Source organism: Solanum tuberosum, unplaced genomic scaffold (assembly GCF_000226075.1).
Source record: "Solanum tuberosum cultivar DM 1-3 516 R44 unplaced genomic scaffold, SolTub_3.0 scf00010, whole genome shotgun sequence".
Classification (NCBI taxonomy): Eukaryota; Viridiplantae; Streptophyta; class Magnoliopsida; order Solanales; family Solanaceae; genus Solanum; species Solanum tuberosum.
The window spans coordinates 3,481,418-3,508,702 of NW_006238936.1; the positions used below are offsets into that span (position 1 = coordinate 3,481,418).

Here is a 27,285-nt window from a genome sequence, read left to right on the forward strand (position 1 = left end):
TCTCCCCCGCCCCCCCCCCCCCCCCCCCCTTCCCCCACTGCGTTCTTTTCAATCATCCCACTTTTCTACTATTTTCAATCCTTTCCAAACTCATTTGAAGTCAGAGGTGAACTAGGTTAGGGTGTACCCCAACATTGATTCCAGCTTATCTGAAGAAGAAATCCAAATCACACAGCCCTTTTATACCATATTTTAATTCCATTATGTCAGACTTCCTTACACAATGTACCATATTGGCCCATAGCGAACTCAGTACTGCATTATTGTTCTTATAAATGTAAACACACCAGATAAATTCCCATAGAAAAATTATAATATAAGAAGGTACAACTAACCTTCTCAATATAAGCGCGAACCATGTTTTCAATATCCGCAACAATGCTATCAGATTGTCCCTCTAAATAAATGGAGAGAAATTAATTCAAAAATAGTCCACTATCAGGAAAAAGGCAGAAAACAAACTAAGACTGATGATTCAAAACAAACAACTCACCAACTGCTACTTTTGTAAGTCCGGGAAGATCTATCAGTGTCAAGTTTACGACTGGCATGATCAAAATCAAAATTTAGCTGTCAAAAGCCTGATCAACAAACAGAAATATACAACATGGAAGAACAATTGCAGATCGTGCTTATTAGGGAATATTTCAAAATTATTTGATGGCCAGAAAAGAGGGACACAATTGGCAACAACAGAAGGCTGCAGCTCTCCTACATGACATTTTACCCAAGATGCTTTAATCGTTCAGTCAATACTTAAATGAAGAGTTTGTTTAGTTGCATTAATTGATGCATAAAGCTAGAATCTCTTCATACCATTGGGAGAATATATACTGAGATAAATTGGTACGCTAGATATTTGTTTGCTACGGCCTGTCTCTCGGTCAGTCTCGTCAGCGATCTCCTTTCTCACAGCAGCTGAATAAGAGATACACAGGATTTAGAAGTCAAAAGGACAATAAAGCAAGGTGAAACTACAAGGAAGATGACAATAACAGTACACTAAGTATATCAGGTGATACATGCGGAAGGAGAAAAATAGTACTTCATTAACAATACACCCTCTTTCCCAATTTATGTGACACTTCTCGCTTTTCGAGATTCAAACTATGTAAAATCTGCCCAATAATTATAAAAAAACTTCATAGTGACATGAGAAGAATTGCATCTCATAGTACTTTTCATATAGTAGTTTAATATCCAAATTTGTATTTGAAAATTAGTCAAATTGACTCTCGATAAGCAAAGAGTGTCATAAACTGGGACAGAGAGAATAATGGTATATATTGCCCAACGACTCACCAAAATCAGTAAACTTCTTCCTTGGAAGGTGTCCAAATTCTGCATATTCTCTACTACCTTGTTCTAACCGGTGAAGCTGTAGGACCAGGGGTCGGCGAGTGACAATACCTGTACATAGTATGTTAATAATATTTCATGTGATCTGGTATTCACAAAACTTAATGTAAACAGCACTACTAATGAAGACAATCTTTACCAGATCCACGAGGCAAAAAATCCTTTCCGACAATGCTCTCAAGCACTGAAGACTTCCCAGAGCTCTATAAGCCATACAAAATATGACAGTTAAGCAATATGACTAAACCAGTAAATCATTAACCAAGAGTGTTCAGAAGACACATAAATCAGACCAAAGACACGATAATTCACTGCTATAAAACCACCAGAGTGTAGACAATTATAAATTGAGTCAAAAGGAACTGATAATTGTACATGAGTGTTCACAAGCTGAAACAGAATGAGCTACGGTATCCTATATTCATGGCACTATCGCAATAACATCCAGCAGCTCATAAAACTTCATCTGTACACAGGCTCTTTTCACATTAAGCTGCTATATTATTATGGAGACAGCATCATCACATATTCCGACATGAACCAAAATTACCAACCAAACGAAACTACAAACTGACTCGGTCAAGAATTCACAAATAGATCCGAACCCTAGATATTGATATTTCATCAAGAACTGCATATTATCTAGCTAAAAGAGATAATCAAAGATTGAGAAATCCTGATCAGGGACAAAAAAAAAAAGAATATAATAATAAAACAGAGATCTAAATCGAACAAGAAAATCGTTACAACGATGACGGAAAATGAAAAAGGAGATCGGAGAGACCTGGCCACCAACGACAGCGATGGAAGGAAGGGCATCCCAGAGAGTAGGCAATGCACTCTCTTCACCATGATCGCCAAGGGCAGTGCAAGCTCTCTGTAATCTGTTAACCAATTGTATAAGATTCTCCATTGATCAGAGTCAAAGATCGGCGACTTGACTCACAAGTGAAAAAATAAGATGAACAGCGTCGGCGTCGGCGCCGGTGATTTACAAATTGATCGATAGATCGAAGACGATTCAAAGAAAGGAGAGAAAAGGCCAACGGGTCGAAATAAGAATTTGAAATTGTAACGGGGACACGGAGAATTTAAAAGACGGGTCCGCGTCGACGTCGGTTCGCTAATGGCTGGGTTCCGTTGTAAATAAATTAATTAATGAGAGACTTGTTTGTCAGTTTTTATAACTTTTGGGGCCTAAGGCTTCGTGCCGTCTTGTTGAGTTGCTCTTTTATTTCCCTTATACATAATTTAATTTACTTACGGAAAAGAAACATAATTTAACTTTTGTTATGAAATAGTAATATATTTATGGATGACCATTTTTATGAAATATCTTTAAATCGATTGAAACGATAAATTCGAACTTGTTATAATTATTTTATGTTTTCATAAAAGGAGTTGCTTAAATAGAGTAAAAAAAAAAAAATCACTCTAAAAATTGTTAATTTACGTCATTAAAGAAGTAAAAGGGCGAAAATTTTCAGAGAAATATATATATATATATATATTGAAATTTTGAAAGAACCTAACAAAAAAGTAGTAAATTACTTGGGAAAAAAGTGAGTGTATTAAAAGACCATATCCATTGAAACTTGTGTTCACAAACAATGTTAGATTTGATAAGGCTCTAGACAATTTTTTGTTGAGAACATAACATTAGAATTTAGAGTTCATTATTGCTCTTAACATAAGGATAGGGTATAAGGATCCAATAAAAATTCCAAAAAAAGTCCTCCTCCAAAATAGAGCGCAAATCACTAGGCTTTTAGTGTTTTTTTCTGTTTTAAAAAAATGCAGTATTTTTTATTTATGCTAGTATATAAACTTAAAATTTGGTAATTTTCCTCTCATTTCAATTTTCATTGGCTACTACGTGACATATTTGAGTGTTTAACAATAACAATAATGTAATTGAATGATATATATACAAAGTTATTACTATAAAAGCTTACCTATATGATTTTTATATCAGCTTATTATAATTAAGTTATCTAATAAGGTGTGCATATATATTAATTAATTATAATAGTTAAAGTGAGTTTTTTTTTTTTTTTAATATTCACATGACCAATTCAATCGGAGTCCTTAGTGCATATGTGGAACAGATAGCGTACAAAGAATTAATATAAACAGAATTGTAACTTAATTTGTTATTAAAAATTACTTATCATTTATTTTAATTATTCATCGCTATTTATTAAATAAAATTATAGTATCCCCTCCTTTTAAAAAAAAATATTTCTTGTTGACTTGAAACTCTATTTAAGAAATTCATTTTCCATGTTCTTATTAAATGGTGTTTTATCTGACAAATTTTTTTTGGTGTTTTATCTTTTTACTTTGATCCAAGAAAAAAATGTTTCATATAACCAAAATAGACTAATTTTTTTCTTCAAATTTACTCTTATTTAGATAGGTGAATTTTCATGTAACTAAGAAATCATTAAATAAGTAAAAAAAAAAATAGAAAGAATTTTATAAATAGATGGAGTAGTGAGTCTATTAATATTTAGGATTTGAATTTTAGACGCTTTATTATTAAGAGAGAAACAATCTTATCTAGCGTATATAGAATTTTAGTAAAATAGGGATACCACCAAATACCAATGTCGTAAGAGGAAGCATATTCTTATAAATAAGTATATCTCCAAAATTGTGAAATTTGGCCGTAAGCTAAGTTTCAATTACCACCTCACGTGCCAGCACTCACAACTGAAGCCGTGAAGCATCTAAATAACCAATCGATACTCTCCCTTTTCCACAAAATCCTCTGGAAATTGCCTGAACCTGTATCAATGCTGCCTGAACCTGAACTCGCATTATCCGGCGTTTTTCCATGGATTCTCTCTTAATAAACTCCCCCTATACAGCCCTGGGTTCTTCTAACATTCTTAACTCTAACATCACTTCTTTCAATCTTTCTTCTTTTTGGTTTTTCAGATTCAAAAGACCTAAGATATTGAAAACATCTTCAGTTACTGTTTCATACTTGAATCCCCAAAACCCCAATTCAGAATGGCAAAATCAGAGCTCATACTTAAAACCCTTTTCACTTCTTCTTCCAATCTTCAAGAAAGTTAAAAACTTTGCAGCAAAGAATAAATGGGGCTCTGTTTTTAAAGGTTGTAGTGGCACTGAGAATGTTCCTGAGGAGCTTAGAGGGGATTTATTGCAAAATGGAAGCTTTGGGATGGCTCTTTTGAGTATAACTGCAACAGCTAAAGTGAAGATAAGTCCAATTGTAGCTACATTAGCTGCTAACCCAACGTTTGTTTCGGGGTTTATAGCCTGGTTTGTGGCACAGTCAATGAAGGTCTTTTTGAATTTCTTTGTGGAGAGAAAGTGGGATTTTAGGATTATGTTTGCTTCTGGAGGAATGCCTTCTTCCCATTCAGCCTTGTGCACGGCATTGACTACCTCAGTTGCTATTTGTCATGGAGTTGCTGATTCATTGTTTCCCGTTTGCTTGGGATTTACTTTAATTGTGATGTATGATGCTATTGGAGTTAGACGGCATGCCGGGATGCAAGCAGAGGTAATTAAGTGCTTCTGATATTGTCTTCTGTATTCTTTATGCGGCTGTGGTTAATCTTTATGCTTGGCAGTTTAAGGTCTTGTGTGTGCTTTAATTGGGAGATATGGTAGGCTTGTACAGTATAGCAAGAATGTAAAGGTGCAATCTTTATCAAGAAAGATCTTGAAACATTGGAGATAATGTGGTCTTACTTACAAGTGCTACATCATTGATTAGCTGTGGTGAATTGATGCAGGGTATACTTTATTTTCTTAAATGTTAAATTCCCTACATACTTGTTCAGGCTATTAGGCTATTAATAATGGAAAACATGAAAGTGGTTTCTGGTACCTGAATTCTTTAGGTTGTAAATTGACTAGGTCCCAATCATAACTCTGCTGGATGACTATGGTAGGTGATAATTGTTTGCTTATAGCTAATATTATGAAACAATGTTATAAGGGCCCCTTAAGTCATTTATATAATATTTTGGCATGAACTTAATTATGAAGAGCCAAAAAATATGGCAAAGCAGAAAGCTACACATTTTTATTCTCTTGAATCCTAGAATGACTTATTAATACCTCAAAAATTCTGAAGCCGCTGACTTTGAGTCTGTACTCTTGCTGGAAAACCCCTGACCACGTGATTTTATTTGGATAAAGTAAGGTAGTTTTATTAAGGCAAGTACCAAGGAGGTACCGCCAACATACAACAGAAAGAGTAAAAAGCTCTAGCTCAACATTATCCTTGAGGAATCCAGGCTCTCAACAAATTGGTTCGAGTCTACTATCTTAGTTTCCTTAGTTCACATATATAAATTTTTTATACATTTACTTTTAATGAAAGCTAAATGTTGTTTTTCCCCTCGAGAACATCTTCTGTTTCTTTAAAGCCAACTAGTCACATAATGCACAAAGTAACTGTCCTCCAAATCTTCTTGAGCCTGCTACCAGTCTTCAGATCTTTCCAGCATTGGTGTAAACTCTTCACATCTCCTGGCATGAGCCAATGAATATTGAAAACATTGAAGAATAAAGTCCAAATCTGCCATCTACATTTACAGTGCAGTAGTAGATGATTTGTAGATTCTGCTGATCCTTCACATGGAAAACATCTACTCCATAATGTAACACCCTCCCCCCTCCCTTTTTTTTTACTACATATCATGGGTCCAACAAGCTTTCGTTGCAGCAACCCAACCAAAACAAGCAACTTCGTGGGTGCAAATGTCTTCTACAACACTTTCTAGGGCCAATAGCCCCTGACTGTTAACAATATCAGTAGTAATTCTAGTCAATTCCAGCTGTTGGACTTGAGGACTTTTATAATGACCCACTTTTGCTCACGTTGCTCAATTTGTTTTGATTTATTAGAGAGTAATGATAGTGTCCTGATATCTAACTCTTATGTTAGGATCAGCATCATTTATCTTATCTGACTCTAAATGACCCGTGATCTATCCGGTCTCAAGGTTATATGGTTGATGATTTAGGTTTACCTATCAACTACACAAAATCTCTCAAGTCGGACCACCAACGACTATGAATAATTTCTCATTGCTTCTGCTTGTCTCAGGAGTAGATATTAGAGTTGATTTTACTTACAAATTACTCGCATGTCCCATGTGGTTTCCTTCATACTGTTATTACAAGGGGAATCAGTAAAACATAAATTGTTTTGAGGCTAGCTGTAGAAAGGGTTAGCTTCACCTAGAATGCTACGTTTAGCACTTTTTAGAAGCTGAAAAGTGCCTTGATAGACTTCATATGGTTACATAAATTTGCAAAATAATAGATTACATTTCTTAAAATGAGCTATTGGTCAACGATCCTTTTGTGTGTCTTTTTCAGAGTAAAGAACCCTCTAGAAGAAAATTAACACCAAGTGAAACTCTGAGGAGTCTTATGCTTTGTGACATTCTACTGCTGGAATCTAATCCTCTGTTCCTCGTTTTTTCACCCCATGCTCTATCTACTGGAGAACCCGTTCTTCCAGAAAACATAGAAAGTACTTCTCTAGTGCTAAAGTCGTGTGTATATGTTCTCATCTTTTTGTTGCAGATGCTCTGTAGATTCCCTCTCTTGTTTCACCAATCACAAAAAATTGTCTATATCCCTTTAAAAGAACAGTAAAGGAATCTCTTTTTGTTGATTGTATCCTTTTCACGACCACTGCCGTGGAGACTTGCGTTTTTGTTTGATGGATATGCTTAGCATTCTGATTAATCAAATCTTATTCTGTCATCTCAGGTTCTCAATCTGATCGTTGAGGACTTATTCCAAGGGCATCCCATCAGTCAAAGAAAGCTAAAAGAACTTCTTGGCCACACCCCATCACAGGTTTTTGCTGGGGCTTTGCTTGGTATTATGGTTGCTTGGATGTGTAGCCAGGGTTGTTTAATTGCAATCTGATCAGCTTCAGCAGGTATACTTGCCAATAACTAGGAGTTGTCCATTACAAGAAGCACTCGCTTTTTGTGTGAACAGTTGAGGCCTATGGTTCATTCCCAAGTAAAAGGAGAAAATGTTCTGCAGCCAATTAATTTTTTAGCCTTCTGAATTTGTACTCTAGTGTATACTCGAAGCTTTTAGGATTTAGTGATCTGCTTTTGATTTTGTCTATTGCATAGTACTTGATTTTCTCAGGTTAGAAAACTTTTATCATTGTGGAGAGAGTATTATGGGACACTCCACGGAATCAGAGTGATTCGTGCCTTACAAGACTCGTGCTTTTATTTTCAGTTTGCTTTCATCTGTATTCCTCTTTGTAACTGTATCTATCTGACTTTGAAGTACATGATGAAGAAGAGTGATTTGCAGTGATGTCGATGTTAAACATAAAGGATCTCTAGGCAAATTCAATCCTTCATTTAGAAACAATAGTCATTTCAGCTCCTTGTTGAATTGGTACATTCTTGACATTTCCAGCATATTGTTACCTCTAGGCTGATTGGTTGGAGTTGCTGGAAAAAGAACAGGCTTGTGAAATCATTTGTCTTGTTGGGTTGAATATCAAATCATGTCAATATTCCTAATGTTTAGGGCACTTCTTGAATTGACTTCAAGATTAGATCAATGTTGTTGATTCACCTTAAACTGAACGTTTTATAAACATCACAAATATGATTAATAAGCTTATTAGTGAACTTGATTGTGTATATATATTGAGTTTAACTAATATACACGGATTGTATAAAAGCATTTTACCCTATCACAAAAGCCAATTGCAGTAACTTTTATAGCAACTGTGGATTGATAAACTGCAAAATGTGGTAAACCTGTTACTTGTGTTGGTAGGAGGTGTAGAAAAAAAAATAGTATATTGAAAAGTAGTACTCATTTGGCTTGAGGCATGCCAAAAATATTGCCCTTAAAGTTCTCCTCGAGTTTCATTATAAATTAGGAGCAAAAATATACAGAATTTTAGAAATCATAACCCAAGAAGAGACGGGAAGAACATAAATGATGCTCCATTAAATCATCAAAGTGCACACAAACTGACTTAGAATTTTAAAACTAACTACATAGTACCACTACCAATGTCTTCAACTTAAATCTCTTTTCTGTGTTTTCCATGGATTGAAATTAAAGTATGTGTATAATGAGTCATAAAGGTGTAATAACTTTTTGGTCAGCTGCCATTTCTTGTGTCTTTAATGGGGTATTACTAAATTTATGCTGAGTTAGGTAGTTCAAAAAACAAAATTGGACGTATCTCTTACCAACAAGATACGTTAGAAAAATTCTGCTACAAAATTCTTCCTATGACTTTATGAAAGTTCAAACAGCAACATCACACAAGAGTTGAACAGTCAAGAAAAATATAGCATCAATATGGAATATGCTCCTTTGAACTCTTGTTTTGTTTGACAATAGAATTCCTTAAATGTGGGATTACCACTAATGTTAATTGTTACAAACAAATCTCTTTTTTTTTTTTTTCATTTATGAATTTGTGTCTAGAATGCACCTTATAATCCATTCATTCTGTTACACTACCAATTACCAAACTTCCATTTTTTCCTCCATCTTCACCCACCCCTTCCAACTTGTAGTATTTTGTGTTCATCTTGTTTTGGTGAGATGGGTGAGCCTACAAGTGTGAAGGTGTCTACTGTATTTGGTGAAAACATGTACTAATACAGCTAAAATTGTTGCGCTCCTCGTGATGATGACACTTTTGAATCCCACAAACTTTGAATCACTAATTTTTTTCATAAAAGAAACCTCACATGACTAGTATTAATTAAGTGAGATACAAAATAAAAAAATTTAATGACGATATATGACCTTGGTGAGGGCAGTAAGTTATAGGTACAATTTACATGTTAATCAGTTATATGGAAATAATTGGAAGCTCAAAAACAAAATTTTAACTCCTTAACGAATTCTTCTAATTCGTGAGAACATTCATTATCGTGGTATACATTGTGGATTCAATGACCGTTGCTTATTTTAATTAATTAAATATATATACACAAATATCTTATAAAAAAAATCTAGCAAAGAAGTTTGTGGATGTATTAGTTGTAAGTCACAATTTTCAATTGGAAATATTTAATTATTAAAGTTCATAGGTTTTGTTAGACTTCCCAATTTGAAATGTCCTAGTCCAATTTTTGTGCTCTTAAAACATTTTTTTACGTATCAAAAGAAAACGATTCAATTTTTTTTTAATCTATGGCCCTTCAGGATGACTCCGATAGTTTGGAGTGTGGTCATCCACATTGACCTGTGTTTAAAAGATAGACAAAAATCATACATTGATGATTAATGAGATGTGTGGACTCTTTATAACGCTTGAATAATCCTCCTTCCTTTGAGCTAGCTTTTAAGGGTGTAAGTTAAGTCCAAAACCTAATTTATATGAGACACATTTCAGACCTCAAAATCAAAATTGTACACGCACCAAATACATAAAAAAATCTATAACATTAGGTATTTAAAAAAATTACTTAAATTACATTATAAATAATCTAATTAAGGAAAAGTATTTACACTAATTAATCAAAAGCAATGAAATTACCAAAGTGGCATAGTTGAAAAGTCTTGTATGGCCCAATTTCGTCGAACCTACCTTCACTACACAGTACTTTAACGTTACCATTTTCTCGTAATTTGTGTCATCAATGATGTGACTTGTTCCAACTTAACGGCGTCTTGTCATTACTTCTTTCGCAAACCAAAAACGAGTAAACGCCGTTAATAATCCATGTCAAAGTCTTCATTCAACGCTCCACTATAATAATTCCCACGTCTACAACGCATGTCTTCTTCACCCTACCAAATTTCTTCACCTAACTTTCTGACCGTTCAATTGCCGGGAATTTCGCCGGAAGTCGGAACCATTCAAAACCTCATCGTTGATCTGTTTTCATCTTATCTATATACAAACCTTCCGATCATCCATTTCGTCTTCGGTTCTTGTTTACTCCGTTTAGGATCCACTCGTTGTTCTCACTGCCTTTGAATTTTCTCTATTTAAGTTATTTTCTTTTTTGCCCCAAATCCAATTTCTGAAACCCTAATTTCCCGTTTCCCAAAGCTTCTAGCTTTTGCTTATCGATGGCCCATTTCAAGTAAAAATTCATATATGGGCCAATTATGAATCTCTAGGGCTTTGGGAAGTTTTAATTTGGTTTCTTCTTCTTTTTTTGATCTGTACAGTTTCGATCTGTGAGGAGGAACACAGATTGTATATAGAAATGGGTTTGTGAAATTCTCGGTAAATTATCTTTTATTATTTTTTGTTTAGGGGCTTCAGCTTGATTTGATTTTTGGAATTTAGGGTTTGAGATTTTTTGGATTAGTGAAAGATGTCTTCAGCTGGAGTGATTGCAATTAGTCCTATTTGCAAGGAGTCTATGGTGATTCCTTCACATTTTTTACATAGCCAAGAATCTATTTTGATTTACGTGGCTATGTCAGGGTCAATGGTACCAATGAGGGTTCTGGAATACGATTCAATTGACTCGGTGAAGCTTCAGATTCAGACCTGTAAAGGGTTTGTTGTGAAAAATCAAAAATTGGTATGTGGGGGACGGGAATTGGCTCGAAGCAATTCCCTTATTAAGGATTATGGAGTTGGTGATGGAAATATTCTTCATTTGGTCCTTAAGTTATCAGATCTTCAGGTTATCAATGTGAAAACTGCTTCTGGTGAAGAGTTCACCTTTAATGTGGATAGGAGCAGGGATGTTGGATACGTGAAGCGTCAAATTGCTAAAAAGAAGGGTGCTTTAGTAGATAGTGATGAACAAGAAGTGCTTTGCAATGGTGAGAGACTTGAGGATCAGAGGCTTATACATGATATCTGCAAGAACAATGATGCTGTGATTCATTTGTTTGTGAGAAAATCTGCAAAAATTAGAGCTAGACCAGTGGAAAAGAATTTTGAGTTGTCTATTGTGGCACCACAACTGAATGACAAGGTAACAGAGAACAGGAGTGGGAATGAAGTAGACAATAAGCTTTTGGTCCCTAGGGAGCCACCTGATAGGGCTAGTATTTTGGAACCTATTATTGTTAACCCGAAGATTGAAGTGCCTTTGGTGATTAGTGATTTGATTGGTTCTACACTTGAAGGGTTAGATAGAGGGCATTATCCTATTAGATCAACCGAAGGCACAGGAGGAGCATACTTTATTCTTGATGCAACAGGGAGTAAGAAGGTTTCGGTGTTTAAACCAATTGACGAGGAGCCTATGGCTGTGAATAACCCGCGAGGGCTGCCTTTGTCAGTTGATGGCGAGGGCTTGAAGAAAGGAACGAGAGTTGGAGAAGGTGCTCTAAGGGAGTGTGCTGCCTACCTTTTGGATCATCCAAAAAAAGGTAGGCGTTCATTTTCTGGTGAGGCACTGGGCTTTGCTGGTGTTCCACCAACTGTCATTGTGAAGTGTTTACATAGCGGATTCAATCACCCAGACGGTATCACTCCTAAGATTGGGTCCTTGCAAAAGTTCATGGACAACAACGGAAGTTGTGAGGATATGGGACCTAGTGCTTTTCCTGTTGGGGAAGTCCATAAGATTGCAGTGCTTGATATGAGGATGGCAAATGCAGATAGGCATGCTGGGAATATATTAATGAGCAAAGGTGAAGATGGGCAGATTGTCCTCATTCCAATTGATCATGGTTACTGCTTGCCTGAGAGTGTAAGTCTTCATTATTTTTCCTTTTCTTTTTGGTGTATGATATGAATTGTCGGTTACTGCATTTCCTGATATGTCTTCACGTATATTGGTTAAAGTAGTTACAACCTGATGCTAGTCATCGTTTACAATTTTGTATTGTGATCTGACATAACCTTCCAGCAAGTGTCTTTTATGATTTTAAGTACTCGCTGTGATGGAAATTCAGAGGCATGTTAAGTTTCATTCATTATGGTCAAGACTCAAATTTGTGGTGTAGGATAATGTCAGTTCAGATTCAATGTAATCTCGATAGAATTGTTTACCCAGCATTTCTTAGGTACTTAGATAGAAGCCCTTTAGATGATAAAATACAAATCAAAGGATTAAAAGGAAATATTTTCATGTCAAGTGTCAGTTATTCGCCAATGGATAGCTGTGAAATACTGGGGCTGACCACCACCTCTTTCTTACCCTGCATTTTGGGAGACCTGATATTATCTGCACTGCACTAGACGTAATAAACACATTTGAAGTAGTATAGTGTGCTCTTTCAGAAGAAGTTTCAAAGTGCAATTAACAAAATTTCTCATTGCTCTCTGCCTTGATACTGCAAAGAGTGAACTCATGTAAAATTTGTAGAATTTTTAAAGATTGTTTTAAGTTATTTATATCCTCTCTCGGTCTCTCTCTTTAATTCAAGATTGACAATAGAAGGAAGATATGTGAGGACTTTGGTAAAATTATGGTATCCTTTGGTTTTTGAGTTGCTTTATTTTTTATGATATTGCAGTTTGAGGATGTCACTTTTGATTGGCTGTATTGGCCACAAGCTCGTCGGCCATTTAGCTCTGAAACCATTGAGTACATAAAATCTCTTGATGCGGAAGAAGACATTGCCTTGTTGAAGTTTTATGGGTGGGACATGCCTTTGGAAAGTGCCCGCACACTCCGCATCTCTACTATGCTTTTGAAAAAAGGTGTAGAGAGGGGCCTCACGCCATTTGCCATAGGGAACATCATGTGCCGGGAAACCTTGAACAAAGAATCTGTGATTGAGGAGATTGTTCAAGAAGCACTGGACTTCGTGCTCCCCGACTCAAGTGAAGATGCATTCCTTGAGACTGTCTCGCGTGTTATGGATCGCCTCCTTGATGAGATTGCGTATTGATAATGCACTGAATTGGTATATAGGTGTACATAGGAGAGTATGCAGACACCTTATGTCTGCATGCATCAACTTCAAGATAATATCCTGTTTTTCAGTTCATTTTCGCAGTTAACTGGAAATGACCCTAGCTAGGTTGTGACCAAGTTCTTTTATCTCAAGTGTCAATTCTCAAAATACTGTAAAGTTTGTTGCTCATCTGTTTATGCTGGATTAACTTGAAGGAACAATATCCTTTTCCTCAAATAATTATTTATGATATTGTTTTACTCATAAAAATGGTTGCAGGAGTCGAGGTTATTGACATCAAACTTGCTGCATTTTTTTTTTGGTTCAAGTTAAAACCAAGCTAGGGGGGAAACTGAGACTCAGAAGATAAGTTATGCGCCAGTTTAAGCCTTTTAGGTGGTAAATTAATCAAAGAAGGAACAATCCCAAGAATGAAATGTGCATATCTCAACTGATATCTTTTATTGTACAAAAACTAGGTAAACTGTTCTTTTCTGAGCTGTGGAGGTTCAAAATATTATAGGTGAATGTCTGCTAGTTAATCCAGCGGTATAAATCCGTATTAGTTAACTGTTGTTAAGTAGTAAAAGTCTCTGTGCAAATAATACATATCACGTATCTATCAACTTATTGAAACGATGGGTTTTGGTATGAAGTGGGACATCAATCTTATTTTTAGTAGACCTTAACTTGATGCCTAGTTCACTTCAAACCTAATTATGCAAACCTTATTTGTCACTCAAAACTCTTTTAAGTAATTGTTAAACCTCCTACATCCCCCAAGAAAACACAAATGAGAAAGCAAAACATCTTTGATTGAAATGATACTTAAACATCTTAATATCAATCAATTGACTTCAATTTGTTCTTTTCGAAAATTATTTCACCCATTAAACATCAGATGTAATGCAACTATGACATCAAACATCTGAGTGTTGCCATTTATGTCAGCCTACTAGACAAAAATAAGTGCTTACGAGGATTTTGTTTGCTTCTTTGGAAAACAAAAGGATAAATATGATACGAAATTGTAACTTAGCCATTATTGTTATCAATGTCTAACAAAAGAAAATTAAACACAAATCTATAGTTTAGGAGTAAATCTAGGCTTTCTTTATATACATGAATCTTTGCTGCTTACAAACAAACAGTTATTCCTTAACAAGAAGGAAAAGAAAAAGAGGTAAGTAGCACTTTTCTTAGTTTTGACAGAACAAATCACTGTAGTAGATCCAGACAATTTAACCAGGCAGCAGCCACTGATGTCTTTCTCCTTTTTCTTTATTGCTAATGATAGGCTAAACCCAGCACTTTATTGAGAGACATCCTCTCCCTTTCTTGGCACTATATTTTCCCAACTGGGTTTCATAATAGGAGTGAAAAAAGATTAAATCTTTAGCCATGAATGATCCTTACAGATCTAAACCCAGTAGAGGGCGAACAAATTTTGCTTCATGTATTTGTGCCACTGTGTTCTTGATCTTTCTTATTGCAGGCATTGTTATCGCTTACTTCTTCCTCTTCAAGCCCAAAACTCCCAAAATCGCCGTTGAGGCAGTTCGATTCCCTACTTTCTCCGTCACCAACGGCACTGTTAACTTCACCTTCTTCCAGTACGTCTCCGTCACAAACCCAAATCGCGATGAGTTCACTCACTACGACAGTTCGCTTCAGCTAAGTTACTCGGGGGAGCCAGTGGGTCTTGTTTTTATCCCCGCGGGGAAGATCGACGGTGGTAGGACCCAGCATATGTCGGCGAAATTTGATGTTCAGTCTTACCCACTTCCGGCCAAGCTGAAAGCTGATGTCTCCGGCGGGGTGATTCCGACGACGGTGAATGGGGTTGGAGCGGGACCCACAATGGAGGTGGAAACGAGGATGAAGTTGGTGGGGAGAGTTAGGGTATTGAAAGTGTTTACACATAGGGTGGACAGTGGAGTGAAATGTGGAGTGATGATTCAAGTCAGTAGTGGCTCTGTTTTAGGCGTCCGTTGCTGATGATGAAGAAAGGCAATTTGCAGTATGTAGAATTAGGTGAATGGAAAGTGCAGAAATTGATGAAGATTGTTTTTGTGCTTTGGCTTATTATGTGTATATGAACATTATTGAATTTGTCCAATTGCAAGATGTTTTCTTTTGTGAGCATTAAAATGGTCAGAAGACCTTTTGCCCATTTCCAGATTTGTCAGTTTATCGTTATTGTGCTTAAGTTGCAATCATTGAATGATTCTTGGAAATCAGTGATACGAATAAGGCCGTGTACAATAGACCCTTGTAGTCTGACCCATACCCAAACTCCGCATGGCAGGAGCTTAGTGCTGCTGTTTTTTTTAGGATGTTTCTCTAAGTGAATGATCACATGTTTCTGAGAAACAGAGAATACTAAGAAACAAGGATACTAGCTCCAGAAAATTATTAAAGGCAGCATATAGAATAATCAACTTTGTACTCTTAATAATTTTGACAGAAGTCGCTTTTAACGTTTGATATAATTACATGAACTATCCACACAAGGGAGATGCAGAGAGACTAAACTATCATGAATACAAAAATTTCCATGCGGTCTTCCACAGCTGGAGTCTAATTTCTCATTCTAGGATAATTAAAGCAACTCAATATGTATCATGGAACTCATCTTTAATGGGTAAAGAAGCAAATGATAATGTACATGACTCAACTCGTTGCTTCAGGCTCAGATTTTAAATGTCCATCACAATTCAAAGAACAATACCATCTGAGCTAATTGTGACGCTCCACCAAATGAGTCTAAGTCCGTGACAAATTGTTGTTGCCTAATAGAAACTAAGCAACAGTTTCCATAAGAGTCAGACTGTAAAAGGTTGAGGAGTTATCCAGCAGCTGAAAATATGCCCTCACAATCTCTCATTTGGCTAAGCACCGGCTCAACCTCAGGGGACATAGTAAATTGTCCAATTAAAAGGACAAAACCAAGACCGATATAGAGCTCTCTCCTTTCAATTTCTCAAAGTACATAACACTTCCTCAGTTATGAAGAATCAATTAACAGGGGCTGCCTCTGCCAGTCTGCCATCAAGTTCCTCTTTCAGCAACAACAAATCATCGCATCAGTTTTTCAATCAATGATTCTTAAAGCTTTCAAAAAATTAGAAAATATCACGTGGGACGTACAAGAAGACACCAACATGGTAATATAGTTTTTACTTACATACAACTTTTCATTGTTTTCATGAGTTTTACTCTATCTAATAAAGTATCTACTGGTAAACCAACTTACAATTTGTCTCTAGCTTATCTGAATTAAGCTTACAGTTGTGAAATATCACTGTAATTTCAAAATTAGAGGGATACAACCGCAAATATTACTACAAGGAAAAGAAAAGATTGTTTTTCCAAGAAAGGACATAGGAAAGTGAAGGGTTAAGAAAATTGAGAGGTACAGAACTTAAGTCAAGGAACTCTAACCAAATTTTTCTTCCCGATAAATTCAATGCATATCAAACAAAGGCCTTTCTGATCTTTTTCTCAGTTTCTACTGTTATCCTAACTTGAGTGGATCTCAAAAAAGATGGGCAAGCCATGTTCAAATCTTTCTGCTTATATGTTTTTACTATGTCTATGTTGAGGGTTGATAAGATTTTTGCTCCTTGATAACTAGCAAGTAGCCAAGTATAAGCAGAGAAGATGATTAAAATTCAAACTGGACTGTTTGGGAGGTACTTTATGAACTGTTCTAAAAGCGTCATCAGTTCACAATAAACTAGAACTAAAACTACCTATAAAGTGTAGTACCTGTAAACACCAACAAGACAGCTATTTCGAAGTGGGCTTTTTTAGCTTCTTCCGTGACCTCCTCCTGAAAAATATGAAGGTTAAAATCAAAAGGGGAGTTCTTATAGTGGGAGAAACTAGGTATCATTTAAATATCTGGCTTTATACAGTTCACCAGAAAAGATGTGCCTGCTTTAAAATTTGGCAACAGGTGTATGATTGCAGTGTACCTCTTTTTGGTAGGTTTTCCAGTACCAAATACACCTTTCATTACTGTAGTTACATCCAAAGATCGTTCACGCATGATTTTGTCATGGTATATCTTACTCCCAATATCCGTGATAGCTTCCTCCACCTCTTCCAATGACTGGTCCACATTGAGCTGCAACTGCCCTTTCTTGATAACTGTCACATTAAAACCATTTGTTTTGGTGTCCCGATAAGCATCCTGCACAATAGGCAATAATGAAATAACAAAATCATATTTCCACAGCAATGAAAACTAGTCGATAGCAGTATAATGATCTTTAACGTAACAGACTAAGAGAAGCAAAAATAAAGCAGAGAACAGACACAATACGCCAGCTATTTCAGTTTTCACATAAAGTGAGAAGTAAAAGAATAAAGAAATAGAGAGGGAATGGAATCTATCTGACTTAGCATATTAAGGATTTAAACAATAAACAGTAGCATTAATGGCATACCTAGCTCGGAACAGCAGGAAGATTTAGCACATTTATAAAATTTGGGGAGCTTGACAGCACATTTAAACAATTTAAAGATTTCTAGGAAATTTATCAGGAGAGTAGGAAGTCCTACTTTCTTTTGTCCAACTAAATAACATCCCAAATTTGGAAGGAGACATCGTTTTAAGAAAAAACACAGATCCATAAATGTTCCAAAAATGTGATACACATGCTAATCAATATGCATTCTGACAGTTTTAGGATCTCACAGAAAAAATATTACCCAAAGACATAAGCACCCCCACCACTCATCCCCCAAACCCTCCTCTTATGCATTGGAAATTTCTCCACCAACGATGTTATCAGCTGTTTTAGATTTGGAAGCACTGTCGTTATGTAAAGAACAAGAATACGACCAGTTAATCAAAGAAATGCCATTACACCACAAATAAATAAATTTACCTTAGGAGGTCGTGCCACAACAAAGGCATTCCCATTGCCGAGCATTTCCATATGAGCCTGTATTATATAGCAAAGGTTTTTACAGTCACCAGCATCCTCAAAAGCAATTACGTGATACTGCTTGGGATCCAACTCCAGATCAGCGGCCATCTCTAGTGAATAGAATCCTGCCTTCATCTCTCCTTCTTCCTCAGTGTACAATTCAATACACTACAAACAAGAACAGAAACAGATATTGTTTGAGAAATCACGATGTAACTGGGCAAAACAAAATAAGACTAGACTTTAGAGGGCCTTAACATTGGGAAGCTAATAAAAGCCTCCAGAAAATGGTTCCAAAAGTTCCCCAATACAAGTCATTGGACAAAAACAACAACAGACCCGGTATAGTCCCACAAGTGGGTCTGGGGAGGGTAGTGTGTAAGCAGACCTTACCCCTACCATGGGTGGTAGAGAGGCTGTTTTCGATAGACCCTTGGCTCAAGAAAATAAATTGCACCAATAACCTTTGGACAATATGTGCACCAATTACCTCTAGATTGCACGGGTTCTATCTTACTGCATTAGTAGTGGTATATTTTGGCAGGAGTGTCAATATTAATAAAGGAACTAGGAAATAGTCTTGTCTGCAGTAAAAGGAAGGATATCATGTTCATTTTAATCATACAATTATATGCCCGGCAGTACAGAAGCCTCACATATGAGGCCATGCTCTTCTTAATTGTGTTCCCCTCAATTGATCAAATTCGTTTTTAAGTAGGAAATATGAAAAATGAAAAAGGTAATAATTACCAATACACGGGGTAGATCAAGCCACCATAAGTAGTCCTCTTCCTTTTCATCTGCATATTCACGATATTTGCTCACTACTGCCTGAGGTCCAAACAGTTCCATTTCTCTTTTCACCTTATCAAGTTTCTCTTTGATTAATTTCTTTCCCTTCTCAGGTAAGTTGTCCATCAGATCGGCAGCTTCCTTTATTTCTCTTTCAGTAATCCACTTGTCCAAGTCCTTTCCTACATCCTTCATTACAGATTTTATTTCCGGGTCTGTCTCTGCATTGTAGGATTCCAAGAACCCTTGGGACCATTTCTTTGTATTCTGCCAGTACTCTTTACCAGATTTCTTGCCAGCCTTGATGGAACCATCACTACTTTCAATGATGGTCCTGGGAGTTTTTGTCTTTGCATCTTGAATAGATATAGCTGAAGTTGAATCAATTTTACTGCTCGATGGGGATTCTTGCAATCCTTGTGGCAAGTCTTGTCTTTCTTTCTTTATGAGATTTGAACTTTTTACGCTTTCTGCAACTACCTTTCGCTGTTCTACAAAGTAATTGAGAAACTCTGAACTTCCTTCCAGTGGTGGACCTTTCCAGCGAGGTATAATTTTCTCGGGTGGATCATATAAACTGATGCCATCTACAGCAAAAGAAAGTAGTTTTCTTAGCATAGCCTTAAATTTCAAAATAATTTTTTGTTTTTTCTCTGACCACCCACTCACCAATAACCCTACCGCAACCCTCAAACAAGAAGGAATATGAAATTAATCCACAAAAAAACAAGATTTTGGTCCTGAAGGCAGCTCAGAAATAAAAAAGGGACAAATATGATGAACAATAAAACTTAATTGTCGGGCTGTATCTTTCAAAATGTTCACCAGGTACAATGACATTAGGATTTATTTATCCTATTTCCACGAGGGAGTTTGAGCATTAAGAAAAATTAAATACCTGCTCCATAATCAAGGTTTTCAATGTTTGAGTGGAGCCACTCGTGCAAATTCTGTAGTTGTTTATTCTCTTGATCAACTTTCTTCTCAAGGCCACTGAAGAAGGCAAGTTTATCTTCATCATCCATCTGATAAAATGGCTCTCTACCAGCAAGCTCATTTTCTCTAACTTTAAAAACAATTTCATTAAGTCTTTCATCTTTCATCCACTCAAGCTCAGTGACATTCTCATTAGACTCGAGATGAAACATCTGAGTTTTCAGATTCAGCTCCTCATCAGATTTCTCCTTTGCCACATGGTAATTATCCCTAAATCCCATCTGAATCTTCTTAATGACTGGTTCAAATTCATGGAAGTTCTTTTCCAACCAGCTTCCATTATTTGGTGATGGTTCCAGTTCTGCAGTTCTGCCGTTATCTTCTTGATGAGAGTGAGTTTCAGGTATTACAGTAGGTGGTGCTACTTTATCAACATGTTCAGGAATGTCATTGGCTGGAAATGCTTTATTATTCTCTAGACAATGATTTGAAGACGATGTCAAATCCGAGGTTTCAAGTGGACTCGACCGCTGAAAGATTTTGATTTCATCAAGTTGTGATCTCAAATCACCAACAGTTGCTTCTTGTTCAGGTGATGACAAATCAAGTGGTTTAAGCTCTTCATATCTGCTGTTTTCATCATCATCTGAACTCAGACTTTGATAGCTCTTCCCTTTGTTCAGTGCAGCTACAGCATTGTTGCATGTTGGAAGAAATTCTTCTTGTTTGAAACTAGAATCTTCATAAGCAAAATCAGATGTTCCACATAAAGGCAACCGGTCAAATTCTTTTCCTGCTTTATCAGACAGCTGGTTCAAATCACCAATGCTCTCTTCTTCCATAAGTGGTATTGATACATTTTCAACCTCTGGATCACATTCAGGGGTCCTTTCTTGCTTTGTTTTCAGTTTCTCATTTTTCTTCGAGAGGTATTCCCTAGCTTCCTTAACTGACAGAATGATTTTTGATTTTGATGTCACAGAGATTTCACTTGGCTTGCTTGATTGTCCAGACATTATAATAGGTTTTTCAGTTCCATAAGTGGAGATTACGTCATGCTTTGATTCACGTGAATCAGCCATAGAACTTATGATATCATCTGGAGGTTCTAAATTGCTGTTTGAGGTCTGCACTGCATGATTCACCAGTGAAGATGAACTGGTATGGACTCCATTATTGTCAGAGGAAGTTGTTGGCCCAACAAATCCACTGAGATCATGTTGCTCATTAATATCCTCAAACAAACTCTGTTCAGCAACTACCTTTTCATTGGAGAGTTCGGTTGAGGCCGGATAATCTCCTGATTCTCCTCCATTATCAGCTTGAAGAGAATTTCCTTTTTCCTGTTCTCGTGCATGCCTTGCCATCTTTCTGATTTCCTCAATCTCTTCATAGAATTCGGCATTCTCAAACTGCTGATTCTGAAACTGCTCCGGTAATGCTAATTTACCATCAAATTCCCTTGCTTTCTTAATGCTGCTCATAATTTCTTGCTTATCAAGCCAAGGCCTTTCGAGAGACATGTTATCTGGCTCTATGGTACCCTGGATAACTTCCACCTCACCTTTCACGGTCTTCTCCTTCTCCTTTCTAGCTTTCATTTTCCTCCTCAGCATTTCCTTCTCCAAACTTGAGTACTCTTCTTCTCCATCATTTCCAGCGGTAAACATTTTCTTCACCGTCCAAATTAAAAAGAAACCACAAAACACCACCAATCCAATTCTAGGCAACTTTTTAGATAGATTTGGATTTAGAGTAAACGTACTGAGCCTATTGACAGTATTGTGCATCTCTCCAGAAACTACAGTATTGGACATCTCTCCAGAGACTAAAAATTTAGCCACTGAACTATTCTTAGGAAGCAAATTTTTGCCACTTTCCATTTCCCTAGCTAAAACCTCCGCAAGTGAAATTTTTGCTTTTACATCCTCATGTTCCTCAATCGTAGCGTTCCGATACAATGTCGGATCAATTCTGCTTCTTTTCAAAATTTCATCCTCACTTACAACTACCCTTTCGACTTTACCCTCAGAATCTTGAAAAACAGTAAAGATAGGACCAGTACCAATACCCCAAAACTCTGTATCTTTCTTATACTGCTCAACCCAGCTCTCCAATTTATTCCACAAAACAGACTCCCCCAAAGCCTTTGTTTTCAATTCTTTCACTGATTCTTCAGTATTACCAACCACCCCAGTATCAGAAACAAGATTCTTACTTTTTTCATCACCATGTTGAGACTCAAATTGAAAACTTTCAGAACTTGGGTTGTGAGTAATGGGGTTTTCAATTACCTGTTGCTTCTGAGTGAGCTTTTTCCTCAAATAGTTCTGACGTTTGGTTCTTCGGCCGACTTGAGCTGAAATTTGGAATCTTGAAGGGTTGGAGAATGGCGAGATGGGACTGCAAATCTTGAAATTGCGTGGTAAAGGGGTTCTTTTTCTCCATTTTGAGATGCTGAATTTGGGTGAAGAAATTTGAAGAGGGTAGAGAATTGAAGAAGTGCTTGATATTGTCAGCAAGCTCATAGTATTACTCGAACAAAGGAGTATTACAAACGAGAACCTTAAACCCTGATAAAAGCCTCATCGAGTTTTCACAAACTATTTTTTTTTGTTATTTATTTTTTTAACTAAAAGTTTTAAATGTAGATAATATTTGAATTTTATATTAAAAAAATAAAGGAGTCCTAAAAATCGAGTCTTTTTTTCCACCCAACTCTGCTCTTTTATTTATTTTTTGTTTTCGTTATGAATAAAAAGATAAATGTGATATTTATCCATCAGTAATCACTCAACTGAGATAAAAAGTAGAGTTCTTTTACAATTAACCCAAAAACTTTAATTTTGTCCAGTTGCCTGTGACTACGAATACTAGATAGTTATTAAAAACTAAAATATATATATACACACACAGATCATTAAGGCAAATGAAGTTGACAAGAAAACTTATTAATTGATGGATAACAACTTAAGCTTTTTTCATACATTTTATGGGAAATCTGAATTTACTTATGACATTAGAAAAGAAACAGTGACATTAAGCCAAAAATTCAGCAGCACATAGGACAGGCATGAATAACAAAACCCAATAGATTTAAAATGCAAGCAGCATTAACTACAGAGGTTTGGTATGCATGCTCCTTCGTCTGGATTCTGTTGTTCCTTCCATATTCTTCCAGTCACCCGTAGCTTGAGCTCCTTTCTGTCCCCTCCCGAGAAAAAAAGGGCCATGTTACGTTGTATAACGAGACCATCATGGCTATCCCTAACTTTCCTATGACTGTCTCTTATGCTTCGGGGTGTACCCTCCCAGATAAGCTTCCTTCCGTTTCCCCCTACTTCCAGGCTGTAGGTGTAATTTTGAGCATCTGTCTCGTCTCCCATAAACCGAAGGAACGCCATGTAAACAGGAGCCATTCCAAGCTGAAATGCTTCAAAATGGAGACAGAAGTACTGACCAAAACAATTGAAAACCTGGAAAACGTGACGGAAAGGATCAGTCTAATTTAGTATAACTAGACTTGGAACAGTTCCAGAAGGAAAAACATTAGCACAATACATGAATTTTTTAGTCAGAATCCTCTTTTGGGCAAATTTAAATTGAAAAACTATTAGGACAGAGCGTACTTTAACTTGAAAATAAATAGAAGATATTCAACTTACTGTTAACATCCACGTAGCATTTTCCACTTCTCGGGGATTAGATTTGACATAGCGATGGTTAAAAGTGCATCCAGAGTGCATGTCTACCTTGTGATCATCTCTCAAATGAGTAACCAAATAAGGAATATCACCAACAGCTGCACACTCTGACCCAGCATAGGGGCAGTTGTATGGTCTAAAATTACAGGCTGCCTCATGTTTCAGCTTACTGTAATAAGGAAATATCTCAGGACATCCAAGAGACCCAAATTTGCAAGGTAGCTCAAGTGATTCAGCCACCTTTTCCAATGCTAAACATCTGATATCACCAAGCTCCTGTCTACAAGTGGGACATCGGTTGTGCACTCTGGCTTTACATGTTGAACAGATAGTGTGCCCATTATGACACTGCAGCAATAACACATGAATATGATAAGGTAAGTATACTGACAAAGGTGATCCTTGAAGGATATTGATAAAATTCTTTAGAGCTCCCAATTATCATCAACTAAATTCACTTTGGCTTAACTAGTTGTAACACTCGTTTTAGTATCTGTGTTTTGTGATTTTCTACCAGTATCCAAAACAATCTTCCGGCATGCTAAAAGACTCCCAACATGAAGAAGCTAAGCTTGCCCTCCCTGGACAAATAAGTACTCAAAGTGCAAAAACACATTCCAACTACCAAATATGGATTTCAGCCAGATGACTTTAGGCAAAAATTAAATGCCTCTGAGGATACCTCTAGGTCACGATAAATTAAAATACTAAAAATGCAATAGCCTATTAAACACAGATGCTTTTTAAAATATGGATGGTGGTCTTGATTCTAAATCGTTGGCTTATACTCCCCACTCTGATTCCATGGGCTATACTCAGGTGCTGACAAGAGGATTTACCCTACTACAATCAGAGAGCTGAGAATTTGCAACCCTACAAAAAATGTAAACTTTTCAGTGCATACACTTCCATTAAATCTAGGAAGCTGTTGGAACGTAATTACTTTTGAAACTTGATTTAACTGAACACAACCCATATGAAAGATAAAATACTAGCTGCTCAACCAGTAATTGGAGAGGTAAAATCCCTCAATGATGCCTTTACTAAGAAAGGAAACAAGGCAACACACATCACATTTTATTAAAGCGCAAACACTCCTCAAAGCAACATCCTAATTTTCTTTCCCAGCTACCTTTTAACAGAATACATAATTGGTGTTCCCTAATTTCCTATTCTGAGGACATAAAGAAGTCTTCTTATGACCTACTTCTTTAATATGTATACAATTTGAGTATGCAATTGCTCCCATTAGCCACTGAAGTTGAACTTTTATAGCACAATCCAGGAAGATACAAATAGACAAGATTTTGTAAAAATAACCTATAAAAAACACAATCTATCGTAGAAATATTTAAACATGAAGCAGGGGATTAAAAACTAGCAGGATGACCCAATAAGCCAAAGTTGTTGATTCTTTACAAAAAGTCAAAATTTCCGGATTATTGCTTGATGTCCTTCCTAAACTACCTAGTGAAGTGATTAAAAACCAGCAGGATGACTCAATGAGCCGAAGTTGTGGATTCTTCACGACAAGTCCAAATTTCTGGATTATTGGTTGATGCCTTCTTCCTAAACCACCTCAGTAGACTTCTCCCGCTATTCAACAACTCCAAATGGACAAGAATACCATGCAAAACAAACTCATGAGACCCATTGTAATGTCTCAAGCTCCTAAGACTAGAAAGAAACTCCCCAAATCTAATTCATTCACTAACCACAAAAAAATTACCACATTTACCAACTCTCAGCCTATCTACCCAACAGAAAAAATATTTTAAAAATTAGAAGAGAACATATGGTCACAGAAAACAAATGAACGTTTTCTTAAGGAAAAAGATCTTGATAAAACAATCATTCCATAAACACATGTTCATGAAAATCTATCTCCATAAATTTTCCCACATAGATAGCTTAAAAAATAACCCTTAGTTACAGAAAAATATTTAGGAAAATTAGAGAATATATATATCAAAATCCAAGAAACAAAAATCAATATTTCCTCAATCAACCCAACCCATCAAACAGATTAGAGAAACCCAAAATTCAGAATTGCACCATTTGGAACATCAATTGACCAAAGAAAATTCAATCTTGCCTCAAAAAAACCCATCAAACGAATTGGGAAAACCCAAAACCCAAAATTGCAAAATCTGAAACATAACTTACCAAAACTTCTTAATTCATCAAAAAGTAAACAAATTTACCAAAACCCCTCACTCAATTCAGAACATTTTCGGGGGGGAAAGGGTCGAACCTGATGGATTGGAGGGTACATAGAATTGGTACAAACAGGGCATTCAAGAAGCTCATGAACGCTAGTCGCTGGATGAATTGCAATTCCCCCATTATTTCCATCACACAAGATACTGCTTCCGTTGTTGTTGTTGTTGTTCTTGTGGGTCGTCGTCTTTGAGGACGAAAACTGAGAACGAATGATATGTGGATGAAGTTGTGGAATCTCATCTTCCTCTATACCATCAGAAGATGATACACATTCAATGCTATCAAACTCCATTCATGAAACAAAAATATATTCAATTCTTGATTCAATCAAAATCAAGAACTGATGAAAACAAATCCTCTTTTGAGTAAATTTTGTGGAATTATTGAGGGGTTTTCATGGGGAGTGGGTGGGGGTGGGGGGTCTCTATACTATAAACAATTGTTTGATTTTCAAAAAGAGGAAAACAGAGGAGCGGGATGGTGGGGAGGAGGGTTTGGAATTTGTCTTTGGGGAAGGTGGAAAAAGGACGGTGCTTTTTCCCTTTTTCATTTTTTTATTTTTATCAATTAATTAATTATATTTTTAATTAGTTTAACTACATTATATCAATGATCTATCTTTAGTCTAATTCAAGCTTAAAATATTAACTTATCATTTGTTGTTCTATTCCCTCACACTAAGATGAATTTGTGATGACATTCCTTCTGTTTTAATATATTCAAATACAATGTATCATTTATCTAGATAAAAATAAAGACGGTTTAATTAATTATATATTATTATTACGTTTATCAAAACTCTTAAATTTTTCAGTATTTAGCTTTGTTTTATATATATAGATTTGTGTTTGTTTTCATTTGTTAGGTTAAATCGGTAAGGTTTTAGATAGATTATATTTTTAATTTGCCGAATATGGATGTTAGTAGCTGAGAAGTTATAATTTTTTCCTTTTTTCAACTCTAAGATAGATAAGATAACTCAACTTATTTCATGTTATTAAATTAAACATGATAAGCACATGTAAGTCAATATCAAGATTTAATTAACCCAATTGAAAAATTGTGCCTTCTATCTTTTACTGGCACTTAGTAGAGTTGGTAAGTTTCATTTAGTCAATTTCGCCAAACATAATGTGTATTTGATTAGCTTTATGAACAAGCGATCTATTTAGTACAAATAATCTCTACCGGTGAGATTTTACTTATGTAATAAAATTAGAAATCAAATTTAAGTATTCTACTCCAATTAAAAAACATGGGGTTCCACAAAGTATTGAAAATAAGTTTTGTAATTAGTGGAATAAAAGCAAGACTTGGGTTAAACGCTACTTAAAGTGGATGAACCACTAGCAAATAGTAGCATCTTGGCTTCTTTTCTTTTTCATTTTTGTATTACTCTATTTGGCATTTGACTTTTTCACTGCACTTATTGGCTCAATAAAGAAAAGAATAAACCCATCATGCGTTGGAAAAGGGGAACCATGTAATAACTCACTAGTGTCAAA

At 36.1% G+C, this 27,285-nt stretch overlaps 6 protein-coding genes across 6 annotated transcripts in view; 3 read left to right on the forward strand and 3 right to left on the reverse strand.

Moving 5' to 3' along the window:
• The window catches only part of LOC102580332 (dynamin-related protein 5A), a 9,501-nt gene extending 7,053 nt beyond the window's left edge, over window positions 1-2,448 (reverse strand). Inside the window, exons 1-6 of the mRNA XM_006339642.2 lie at window positions 2,144-2,448; window positions 1,499-1,562; window positions 1,303-1,410; window positions 817-918; window positions 494-544; window positions 336-397 (exon numbers count right to left, since the gene is read on the reverse strand). Of these exons, the coding sequence (XP_006339704.1) occupies window positions 336-397; window positions 494-544; window positions 817-918; window positions 1,303-1,410; window positions 1,499-1,562; window positions 2,144-2,272 (516 nt within the window). The 5' untranslated portion in view covers window positions 2,273-2,448. The remainder of the gene's footprint in view (window positions 1-335; window positions 398-493; window positions 545-816; window positions 919-1,302; window positions 1,411-1,498; window positions 1,563-2,143) is intronic.
• Window positions 2,449-4,017: 1,569 nt separating this feature from the next.
• LOC102583131 (uncharacterized) lies at window positions 4,018-7,714 on the forward strand. Its single transcript, XM_006339652.2, has 2 exons — window positions 4,018-4,897; window positions 7,129-7,714. The coding sequence occupies exons 1-2, from the start codon at window positions 4,199-4,201 to the stop codon at window positions 7,288-7,290; spliced, it is 861 nt and encodes a 286-aa protein (XP_006339714.1). The 5' UTR covers window positions 4,018-4,198; the 3' UTR covers window positions 7,291-7,714.
• Window positions 7,715-10,120: 2,406 nt separating this feature from the next.
• Window positions 10,121-13,455, forward strand: LOC102583460 (phosphatidylinositol 4-kinase gamma 4-like). Its single transcript, XM_006339653.2, has 2 exons — window positions 10,121-12,032; window positions 12,802-13,455. The coding sequence occupies exons 1-2, from the start codon at window positions 10,695-10,697 to the stop codon at window positions 13,177-13,179; spliced, it is 1,716 nt and encodes a 571-aa protein (XP_006339715.1). The 5' UTR covers window positions 10,121-10,694; the 3' UTR covers window positions 13,180-13,455.
• An 876-nt stretch (window positions 13,456-14,331) lies between these two features.
• LOC102583789 (uncharacterized) lies at window positions 14,332-15,360 on the forward strand. Its single transcript, XM_006339654.2, has one exon. The coding sequence runs from the start codon at window positions 14,587-14,589 to the stop codon at window positions 15,181-15,183; it is 597 nt and encodes a 198-aa protein (XP_006339716.1). The 5' UTR covers window positions 14,332-14,586; the 3' UTR covers window positions 15,184-15,360.
• A 254-nt stretch (window positions 15,361-15,614) lies between these two features.
• LOC102584123 (uncharacterized) lies at window positions 15,615-22,461 on the reverse strand. Its single transcript, XM_006339655.2, has 6 exons — window positions 19,816-22,461; window positions 18,876-19,504; window positions 18,084-18,293; window positions 17,166-17,383; window positions 16,957-17,020; window positions 15,615-16,246 (listed from the first exon to the last, which is right to left on the reverse strand). The coding sequence occupies exons 1-5, from the start codon at window positions 22,379-22,381 to the stop codon at window positions 16,978-16,980; spliced, it is 3,666 nt and encodes a 1,221-aa protein (XP_006339717.1). The 5' UTR covers window positions 22,382-22,461; the 3' UTR covers window positions 15,615-16,246; window positions 16,957-16,977.
• A 277-nt stretch (window positions 22,462-22,738) lies between these two features.
• On the reverse strand, window positions 22,739-26,311 carry LOC102584453 (E3 ubiquitin-protein ligase SINAT5-like). The gene is made up of 3 exons (XM_006339656.2): window positions 25,812-26,311; window positions 23,519-23,905; window positions 22,739-23,329 (listed from the first exon to the last, which is right to left on the reverse strand). Exons 1-3 carry the CDS (start codon window positions 26,070-26,072, stop codon window positions 22,967-22,969), a joined length of 1,011 nt encoding a protein of 336 aa, XP_006339718.1. The 5' UTR covers window positions 26,073-26,311; the 3' UTR covers window positions 22,739-22,966.
• Window positions 26,312-27,285: the final 974 nt, after the last annotated feature.